This window comes from Betta splendens, chromosome 19, assembly GCF_900634795.4.
Source record: "Betta splendens chromosome 19, fBetSpl5.4, whole genome shotgun sequence".
Lineage (NCBI taxonomy): Eukaryota > Metazoa > Chordata > Actinopteri > Anabantiformes > Osphronemidae > Betta > Betta splendens.
This window is the reverse complement of record NC_040898.2, coordinates 13,967,311-13,978,292: the sequence shown is the minus strand read 5'-3', so window position 1 is coordinate 13,978,292 and position 10,982 is coordinate 13,967,311. Positions and strand designations below refer to the sequence as shown.

Below are 10,982 nucleotides of genomic sequence, written 5' to 3'. Positions count from 1 at the left end.
AGATATTATACACATTATTTTTTTTGTCTTTTTGAATATTTACTACTAATAATACTTAGTAAGTTTTGTTAATCATACATCTATTGTACATATATTACGTTTCGGTTTTTGTTTTTTGCGAGGCGCACATGTGGCTCATCGATGAACCGACAACCAATCAAACACAAGAACTCCTCACCTTCCGGCCGGTGATTGGCTAAAGGCCGAAGGCCATAGTTTGTGTGTCTGTGTGTGCCTGGTTCATTCGCGTTGACACTTGGAGTTTACGGCTTCACACACAACCGAACGCAACCGAACCGCTGAGTGTTAATCACACAGGAGCCAGAGGACGCTCCGCGTTTGTAAAGGTAATGACCGATTTACGACGTTTTTCACCGTTAAAAGTTGGTCGATAACGTGTCTTGTTGGTGGTAGTCAAGCTAGGAGGTCGGCATTGTGTTACCATAGTAACAGCACAGTATATGTGATACAGTTAACTAATGCTAACTAATGCTAGTTGTAGTGTTAAAGGTTGTTATTTTCCCACAATTTACAAACCTAGACGTTTAAAGCAGAGTGACGCGCTGCAACCACTTGGAAAATGCTCCTTACGGGCCTTTTTACTTGATTATTGAGTTTGTTCTTCTGGTACGAGGCTGCTTTGGGTCACAGCAGGTCGTTTCACTCTGCTCAGTTTACTGCTTTGTGAATGTGTTTAAAAAGTTCACAAATCTACAACTCTGACAGTGTTCAAGAAGCAACATGGTCTTAATAGCTAGCATTGTGAATGCTGTGTCCTTTTGTCTGTGTACACATTATTCCTACAATTATTGTCACATAAACTGTCTCAGTCACCAAAAAAAAGCCTTAAAGTCTGCTATTCCTGCTACAACTTTAATCAAAAGAGCTGAATTGCATCCATCACTTTAGCAATCATAAATTGTCACATGGTGCCTGTAAAAAGCATAGTTGAGATGTAAATCACCCAACATATTTAATATCACACAATGGTCACATTAAATTATAATCACCCTGCTCTGTAGTCATACCTGAGCTCAGATTGCCCGTCTCTCTCACACACACAGGGTTTTTGCACATACCGTCAAAACACGTGCACTTGCAGTCATGCTCTGCCAAATCAGTGGCCGACATCATCACTGGCTGCTCAGCATGTGAGCTTCACAGGAGTAAGGCAACAGGTAGACGGGTAAGTGTGGACGGGTGTAGAATGTCCACTCATCATTCATTTACATCCACTGACTGATTCATCCAGTAACCGCCGTTGGTCATTTTGTGACATTTATCCGTCTTATTATCATCTGATCAGTTTTCATTTGATTAACACGAGTGGTTGTGTCGACAGCGGTGAAGCACAATATACAGGCTCATTCTGCTCTAGTTTTTGTGTGGTTGTCAGTCAGCAGACAGTGTTTCTGCACACCTCTGGATTCATTCTGCCGGATCAGAAGTAAACTGAGCGGGTTCCGGGAGCAGTCCTGCAAACCGAAGCCATGTCTGCTTCACAGATCCGCTCATATGGTTTGTGTCACAAGCAGATCATTTCCTATCAAACACATCTGGAGCGCATTGTTTCAGAATATTTGTTTGTCCTTTTTTCACTTTCACTTTTTCCATCTTTTGTCTCCGACTCTGTGCTCATTAATTAACAACAAATGCAGTCAGGTTTGTAGCATTTTAACCTGAATCTGAGGTCAGATGTCCATTATGTTCACTTCACTTGAACACTTTTCAGCACAGATTTCAATTTGACAACTGGAGCTGCTGAAAAGCACATCTCCTGTTTCAGTGAACAAATATCAGGGATTATCCCCTCTCCACTCACTCCCTGCTGAGGTTTCCTGCTCATTTTCTCTCCATCATGTCGAGAGGTATCCGGTGTTTGTCCCCACAGTTTCTAATTGGTCACCAGATCCACCGCTGGGCCACTTGGCTGAGTGTGTAAATCAATCTCAACTGAGCTGTCCTTGTGATGATCCACATTTGCTTTGTTTTCAGAGACTCCAGAGGCAGACGGTCCACGAGGCTGAGATGTGGCTCATTGAACTGTCCATTGATGACAGTGACCGCAGCTTAAAAGTCTCCTGAAACATACAGTCCGTTCCTGTATCTAACAGACGGGTGCCGCGTCTTCCAACATCTTTATTCTGCCAAATGTTGACTTAACAGTGCAGGTAAGAGGGATTTCAAAGGAAGTTTACTTGAATGGCATTTTAATAACCTGTAAGAATGGAGGCAAAGCATCTGTGTCGTGATTTTTGTTTGTTTTAGAAAGATCTTGATTCAGCTCTGTGGTGCTGTGATTCCTGCATTGTACAGAGTTGTCAACAGACATGACGCTTCAGATTATATGTTTTAAACAAAGCGCTGACTTATTGATTAGTGATGCAATTGCTCTTTTAGGGACATTAGCTTGTAGGTATCAACAGCGTCATTCTGTCATTGATAACACAGTGGTATTATTATTTATTCGGCCTATTCACGTGCCTGTTGCTGCTGCACTCTGGGGGAAGACCTTAGCAAAGCCTTTTGCAGGGATGTAACTATATCCACGCTGAGGTCAGTGGCCCGTCTCAGCCCAGTGTAAAGCTCACAGTTCAGGGCCACGATTATCCAGTCCGATGGATCAGAATACTGTCACCTAGCACCTTAACCTCCCACAGTGGACTTGGGATGTCCCTCCTTGCTGCTGCCACCACCCCCAAAGTGTTCTGTCACGATGATTACCAGGAATTAACTTGACCTCACCTTCACCCTTTAAGACACCAGATAGGATGCTGGGGCGCTGCTGGTTAGCTGCTGACCACTCTGCTCCGCTGGAGACACACACTGGCAGAAGAAGCAGAACTGAACTGACAAGTTTATTCTAAGAAGCAAAACAATTCATCTGTCACCTTGAAAACTTCTGGATTTCGTAAACCTTCATTTAACACGTGCTGTTAGAAATGATTCAAACTGTGTATAGAGTCTTGTTAATAGCTGTAAGGGTTTGTGAGTTTACAGTAACAAATGAATTTTCTGAGTTGTTGAGAAGTTTCTTCGACCACTGAGCTCTGCTCAGGATTAAGGGATCGTTGTTCTTGCTGTCCTGTTGTAGTACAAAGTATTTATATGCGTAGCTGTTGAGCAGCGGCGTGCTGACAGCTGTGGCACTCACCCGCTGAGAGAAATGGAAACATGATTCCACACGTGCACATGCAGCTTCATTGTTAGGTTGTACAGCACGTCGCAGCGTCAGTGAGGTAACGAGTGCTCGGGATGGAACGGCATCGTTTGTTCTCCTTGTCTCCTCCACCACGTCATCCTTTTCCACTGGTTCATAGTGAAATTAGCACATCCGTCTCGGTGCTCGCCCGGGATGGGTCTACCTGTGGACAGCCCTGACAGAAATGATGATGCACACAAATACGAGCAGCAGGGAGAGGAGGCCGAGGGCCAGGCTGAAGCCGACAGCCACGTCCTGCTGCCCATCACCAGGAAGAGGAGAAAAGGCAAGAAGAGGTACTTTACTGCGGCTTCGCCTCCATTTGTACCTCCACACTTATTTTCCTATTGCAGTCATATTATCCACTGAGCACCCTGACAGTTATGATTTTATAACGTGTCCCGGAGGCTCTCAAGTTATTGTTTTCCCACTTGTCCTCATCATTTGGCGAGAGGAAGCTGAGCGTAATGAGACACTTTGTAGGACCTTGCAGCAAAGCAGATGTCTGTCCCTCTCTTTGTCTCTATTGTCTTCCAGATGACTGTGGATCAATCTCACCAACTGCAAATATGAAAGTGGTACGTTTGGGCCAATCATTACTAAATCATACATGTTTTCTTGTTTTGGTGATTAGGAGGGAACCTTCTGAATAGATATCTTACAATCCATCCTGCCCAGGACCATTTTAGGTTCTTCAGGCTGTAAACAGCGCTGACCTGAGGGACGTCTGACTTATCTCCATATGCACACTCGATTAAAACATGACTTACACCGGTCCACTTTATAGTAAAGATAGAAAACACATTCAGAGAGACTGTAATAACCTTCAGTAATAACACTAAGATAAAACCTGCTGAGGACGTGATGTATGATGCTTGGTCTCAGTGCGGAGAGCCGCTCGCAGATACGGCCTCAGGGAAGCGATGGAGGGTGAGGACTGGACGCTGTTTTGGACCGACTGCTCCGTGTCTCTAGACCGCGTTAAGGACATGAAGCGTTACCAGGTATTACTCACACCAGTGATCGCATCACTGCCAGCATATGAAGGAACTAATTAAATTTCATTCAGTGCTGTAAAATAATTGTCTGTTAATTTGATTTGGACTTTCTGTTTTTGAGACTGGTCCTCATATACACATGTGTTTGTCTGTCTTAGCGGTAGAAATCTTGTTATGGCCACAATAAAGGTTTGCTTTTTTCATCTGTTCTTTCAGAAAATCAACCATTTTCCTGGGATGACTGAGATCTGCCGCAAAGATTTACTGGCAAGGAACATGAACCGCATGCTGAAGCTTTTTCCCAAAGACTACAACATCTTCCCCCGAACCTGGTGCCTCCCTGCAGAGTCAGTCTGATGTTTTGGTTGTGAGCGGCCTCTCTTGTTTCATTTTGACTTTGCATGTCTCACCAAACCGACTGTAATGGTGCTTTGCAGCTACAGTGACTTCCAAGCTTACACCAGGGCCAAAAAAAGCAAGACCTACATCTGTAAGCCAGACACCGGCTGCCAGGGCAAAGGCATCTTCATCACCAAATCCAGCAAAGACATTCAAGCTGGAGAGCACATGATCTGCCAGGTTTACATCTCCAAGGTGAGACTCATGAGCTGCACACAAACATCAATGAACATGTTGAGCATGTTTTTCTGTTTCATCCTCAGCCTTTTATAATCGATGGCTACAAGTTTGACTTGCGCATCTACGTCCTGGTGACGTCATGTGACCCATTCAGCATCTTCATGTTCAAGGAGGGACTGGCTCGCTTCTGCACCACCAGCTACAACGAACCAACGTTCAGCAATGTGGTGAGATATTATTAAGATGTGTCTTTCGATTAGAATTCTGTCTCATAAATACTCACCAGGTCACTAACACTGGACCAGACTACCTTTTAAAGCTGAGCTCCAACAGAACACAAACCTAAACCCCAAATATCTGGATGGATGGTTAATGCGTATTATACAGTGCATGGGACTGAATTATAGGTACTTACAAATGATCTGTGTCCTTGTGATTATGAAGAAAGAAAGAGGATACTATTCATCAATAATATAAGCTCTCTCCAGGTTACCACTAATACTTTTCATATCTGTATTAATTTTTCCCCAGTTATATTACAGGTAGTTTTCCTGGTAAGTGCCTTCCCCGATCGGTTTTGCTTTGTCTTTCTTATGCAGGATGATGTGTGCATGCACCTTACTAACTACTCCATCAACAAGCACAGTGCGAACTTCCTGCGTGACGATGACACAGGGAGCAAAAGGTGATTAGACCCTGTAGATTATGTAGCTCTGCTGTCTGAAGTGTCATATTTGCCATCATACAACTCTGCATGTTTCTCATTTACCGCTGTAGAAAACTCTCCACCTTGAACAAGCTCCTGGATTCCATCGGCTGCAACACAGAGAAGATGTGGAGCAGCATTGAAGACGTGATCATAAAGACACTGATCTCTGCTCACCCCATCCTCAAGCACAACTACCACACCTGCTTCCCCAACCACACCACTGGCAGCGCCTGCTTCGAGATCCTGGGCTTCGATGTGCTGCTGGATCACCGGCTCAAACCCTGGCTGCTGGAGGTGGACAGCCGCTTCACGTCATTCATTCATATTCATATTTAATTATGTCTATTATATTATAATTATAATAAGAGTAAAGCATGAATGAAAATGTTTGTGACATTTAAAAAGATTTATTTAAATTTGTAAGTATTACATTTAATTACAACAGAAGTTTATAAGATTTAAAATGTTAAGTGCTTGGAGTGTGTATGTGCAGGTGAACCACTCCCCAAGTTTTACCACCGACTCACAGCTGGACCGAGAGGTGAAGGACGCTCTGCTGTACGACACCCTCATTCTCATCAACTTGGGCGCCTGCGACCGTCGCAAGATCACCAAGGAGGAGCGTCGCAGGGTGAAGGACAGGCTGCAGCAGAATCGCTCCAGAGAGGCCAGGTGCGTGCGCTCACACGCAGACCCCACCGGCACGGGTCCACTGCAGGTGGTCTTTACTGAGAGTGGGCCTCATCGCCAGGTCCGAGGAGCTGCGTCAGTGTCAGGCAGCCACGGTGGAGCAGATGGAGCAGTACGAAGCCAAACACCTGGGAGGGTTCAAGAGAATCTATCCCAGAGAGGAAGCAGAGAAGTACGACAAGTACTTCAAACACAGCAGCTCGCTTTTCCAGGAGACTGCAGCTTCCAAGGCCAGAGAGGAGTGTGCCAGGTGCCTGCACGCTCACAATATTAATATACATCATATCATATAATCAGAATGACTGACTCTGAAGTTATCACAATTTTTAGGCCTCACTAGTGTACGTTTCCTGTCGTTGTTTTTCATCATTTATTCTAGTTATTTAATGTGTATTAATTAATTAATGTGTAAAAAAAATTGTATATTTTTTTATATAAAATCTGCATTATCCTTTCTTTCTTTTGAATAAATGTATTTAATCAACTAAAGATGCTAATCTTTTTGTGGATCTCTGTGTTCAGGCAACAACTGCAGGAGCTGCGTCTAAAGCAGGAGCAACAGGAGCAGAAGGACCTGAAGGGAGGCCGGAGGAGGGACCTGCAAGGGGAGACTGCGGGGGAGAGAGTCAAACCCCGGCGAGCAGCAGCGCTTCCCCCCAACTCCAACTGTGGCCTGAAGGCGGTGAGGCAGAGTGGAGGTGCAGGGTCCCCGCGACACCACAAGAGGGAGTCGAGGCGCTTGTGGCCCGTGATGGATGGCTCATATTCTGGCTGACCCCTTAGTATAAATTTACCAGTTCAGCTTAGCTCCCATAACATTACTGATAACGTTCATTATGTGTTTCTCATTTTCAGATTTAAATATGTTTTATTGTCAAGACAGAAAATAAAGGGTGATATAAATGTTGCTGGATGACAGTAATGTGCTGAAACATGCTTAAAGCACGGCAGCGGCTGTGGCTACAGACACAGAAAGCAATAACAAGCTGAGTAAAACCTCTGTGTTCTCCAGCCTCCTGTGGCCACAGCACTACTGGATACGGAGGCTGCAGGCATCGAGGAGGAGCAGGAGGACGAGGAGGTGGCCGACGTGGAGGAGCAGGAGCGGCTCGACGCGCTGCTCCAGAGGAAGAAGCTGCTGCAGGACCTGGGGGTGGTGGAGCAGATCCAGCAGCTGCTGCAGGGCCGAGCAGAGGCGGGGGGAGCGGCCGGGGACGGCGGCACCCACCAGGACACTCAGCTGAGACCACCGCAAACAAAGGTAGCAGGTAGAACACGAGCAGCGTGTGGAAAACAGGTCCCCGTGGGGTTGAGTGTGGTCACAAGGTTTTACTCTGTTGTTTCTTTGACAGTTTTCACAAGGGCCAAGGCTGCAGCAGATCTCACAGCAGGTAACACAGCACAGACGCATGATGACATCAGGGGCGTTAACTGCTTCCCCTCCAAAACACTGGAACAACATAGATTCAGTTTTGTCTCTGTTTGCTTTTTATTTGTCACATTTTTATTGTCAAAAAATGTCTTTTTGTTTTTTTTCCTGTTATCCCTAAATTTGTAATGTAAAACAACATATTAATAAAGATTAGCTTTAAGTTATTTAATCACACGACACAGATAAAAACACCTCCCAAAAAAATCTAATTAAAAAGCATTTGGTACTTTATTTTAAAATCACAGTAAAAAACAGAATATCAAAATAGTGATAAATTATTATTTTTTGTTAACTGTATTTATTAAACAACACAGATGTGTTAAACAAATGTTTAAATATCAAACTGGAGGTTTTTGCAGATGCCACACAAATAATCCTGTGTATCACCGTTCCTTTTACACCTTCAGGGTCTTGACAACTGGTCACTAAGCATTAACATCAAAACATAAGCTGATGCTCATCTTGATATGAGCACACATCACTTTCAGTGGTGAATAAAAACAATTCCAGCTCAGGCTCATTTTCTGGTGAACTGAACTCCATCGACCTGCCAGGTTGACACATTAACGCTGTGTTGCAGCACATCCAGTCCCGCTTGAACCAGCAGCATTTGCTCAGGCTCGCGATGGACCAGCGGAGCCGGAACGAGTCCGTCTGCCTGCAGAACAAACCCGAGAGCAGCAGCAGAACAGACCTGCACAGGACCATCAGCGTGCAGTGGAGGCACTGGCCAGGTAAAAAAACACACAGCAACGAGAGGGAGGTAAAAAGAAAGTCTTTATCTTCTTCACTAAAATCAACAAGAAAATTACTTCAGTTTAAAAACTGCACCATGGAGAGCCTCCTACACTTAAAATATGTGTTCTAAATGATTCTACTACATACTACATAAAACCTAATTTCACTGTTTGTTTCTTTTTTGTCTACATAGAAACACTACACACCAGCACAGTTGACTAAGCCTCGTTTAATTACCCCTGCTCTTTTCTCGCCCTCATCAGTCAGCGGCTCTCTCACTGCACGGCAGGACACCAGAACCAGCTCCTACACCGGCACCCGGTGCCGGCCCAGCATCCCCGTGCCGCCGCACGGCCCCGGCGGAGGCCTGCGCTGCTCCCACGCGGCCCGCCACCCCCCGGACCTGCAGAGCCTGCTGGTGGTCTCCACCCGCGCCCCGCTGCTCCGGAGGCCTGGCTTCTCTCCGCTCGTCCACGGCTCCTCCAGCAGAGCGGCCCAGCACGGCAAGAAGCCGTGAGGAGCACGAGCACGAGCACGAGCAGCGACTCCTCCAGCCGGCAGAGAGCAGGGCCGCAGGCAGACCCAGACCCAAGCTGCAGGTTATGAACACAAACACCTGGAGGCAGCTGCAGGCGGAGAGGCCTCGCGGTGGTTAACCAGAAGCTGGACACTCAGTTTAACATCCAACACCAGTATGGCTTAACATTTTCTGCATTGTGTGTGCAGTCATGATTTTTTCTCAGGATGCTTTATCTTAAACAAATCCTACCATAAGTGCCAAAATAAAAATTTAATTTGTCCATTTGCTTTAAAAATGACCAGACTTTGACAGTGGATAGTGTGTTTTTAATAGGAGGTGATGTTGGTCAAGGAAACAAAGCCGCATTTCGAGTCACTGCTATGCAGCAATAATAGGAAATAGTCTTTTCTTTGTATCTCAGGGAAATGGATCAAACAGTAACTAAAACATCTTTAATTTATTTTAGAAAATATCTTTATTTGCACTGAAGATCAATAAAATACATGTTATTTACTTTCAGAATGCCTAAATTTTCTAAAGAAAGAGCAAACAGACCTGCAAAAAACACATTTCGTTTTTTAACTTTTATTTGTGTCCACGTTGTGTATTTAGAGATTCGACTTTTTGCCGTTGTTTTACTTTTTCCTGTTGATTTGATTGATAAGGGCGCACGAGCGTCCGTGGCTTCATCTGGAAGCTTTTCACAGCGTAAAAGGAGCCATAAAGTTTTACAGCGTCCTGTGAAGACAGGCAGAACCCAACAAACCATCGACTATCAGAGGATCAATTCTCCAGAACCACATACACGTTTGGTGAAGATGGTTTTAATAGTCCGGACTCATAATAATTAAAACTGTAGAAATAGGCTGAATGTGTATTAATATTATTGTTATAGCTTTAATTGACATCGTGCAAAAGAAAAAAGGCCAAAGTTACATTAGTTAACTTTAAGCGACTAATCTAATCTATCAAACGTAAATAGTTCGAGTCACTTAAATCGAAATATTTTATCAAATATATTTAAAGAGGAACTGAGGCCTGTCTGCAAGCTCTCCACCGAGCACTTCTGCTTTGTTCGGTGATTAAACTATTTTAAAACCCTTTGACTTTTCACAAAACGACAGAATAAAAGCAACACAACCTCATAATTCATTTTTTTATCAAAGATCACTGTTCAACGATTATTAACTAACGAAAAACGGGCCTGAGCGGAGCAGAGAATTATTTAATAGTAGCAGTAAACAGTTTAAGCCTTCGTTCCTTTTGTTTGGCGTATTTTAAAACGCGTGTGTGTTTGAGTTTGTGCCTCTTGGGTCCAAAAGAATCAGAGCAGAGACGGAATGTGCTGCGTCTCAGGAATTTATGGTTTTATGGCGTCTGTAAATGTCGGAAATGCTCGTTGTTTGTGGAAATCAGCACCACGTCGCCCGAAAAAGACCATTTTAAACTAACTAAAACGGAAATAAGTTAAATAAGTTTTTGAAACTTTTAGAGTAATGAGAGCGTATTTCTCGTGTGACCATAGGCTCCTGTTTTAATTTAGTGCTGGTATTCGTAATGGAATACGTGGTTTAAGACCCGCCTGAGGTCTGTAATCAGGATTTCCATCCTTGGCCCCTGTTTTTGTGTTAACTGCTGCAGTGATCTGTAGTGACTGAGGGAAATCCTCCATTTTGACAAATCAAAATGCAAGAAATATTTTAGCCTCAAATCAAAATCCAAAAAAATATTTTAGTCTCCTATTTACGTATTTAAACAAAGAGACTGGAGGTCGGGAGGTGAAGCCACGCGGGCGTTAGTCTGGTATTCAGCTCTTTAATCCCATCATCAGACGACGACAACATGAAGCGGTACAGACCTGCAGACACCTACGGCCACAGGCTGGAGCAGAACCAAGCGCGCATCCTGCACAATGTCACCCTCACGACATCCGCTCACACGTGCTCATCCTCGCGCTTTTCCCCACCACGTTTGAACATTCACAGGCCGTGGAGAAAATAAAGATGGCGATGAGGACGCCCGTCTGGAGCACAAAACGGCTGCTGTTTATGAAAATTTACAACTTTGCCATCGAAGTTTACGACTCGCCAGGCTCCGGGATTGGTCGCTGCGGG

General features: G+C 44.5%; 1 protein-coding gene across 2 annotated transcripts; it reads left to right on the top strand.

Moving 5' to 3' along the window:
• Positions 1-175: 175 nt before the first annotated feature.
• On the top strand, positions 176-9,162 carry ttll6 (tubulin tyrosine ligase-like family, member 6). Of its 2 annotated transcripts, XM_029135113.3 has the most exons (17): positions 176-347; positions 1,996-2,171; positions 3,321-3,498; positions 3,743-3,780; positions 4,088-4,206; positions 4,417-4,547; positions 4,638-4,794; positions 4,863-5,006; positions 5,379-5,464; positions 5,557-5,782; positions 5,982-6,160; positions 6,240-6,428; positions 6,701-6,876; positions 7,191-7,439; positions 7,531-7,569; positions 8,191-8,344; positions 8,612-9,162. In XM_029135113.3, the coding sequence occupies exons 3-17, from the start codon at positions 3,356-3,358 to the stop codon at positions 8,952-8,954; spliced, it is 2,373 nt and encodes a 790-aa protein (XP_028990946.1). In that variant the 5' UTR covers positions 176-347; positions 1,996-2,171; positions 3,321-3,355; the 3' UTR covers positions 8,955-9,162. The 2 variants fall into 2 exon arrangements, with proteins under 2 accessions (XP_028990946.1, XP_055360245.1); XM_055504270.1 differs by lacking the exons at positions 176-347; positions 1,996-2,171 and having other exon boundaries at positions 3,384-3,498; positions 3,740-3,780.
• The last annotated feature ends 1,820 nt before the right edge of the window (positions 9,163-10,982 follow it).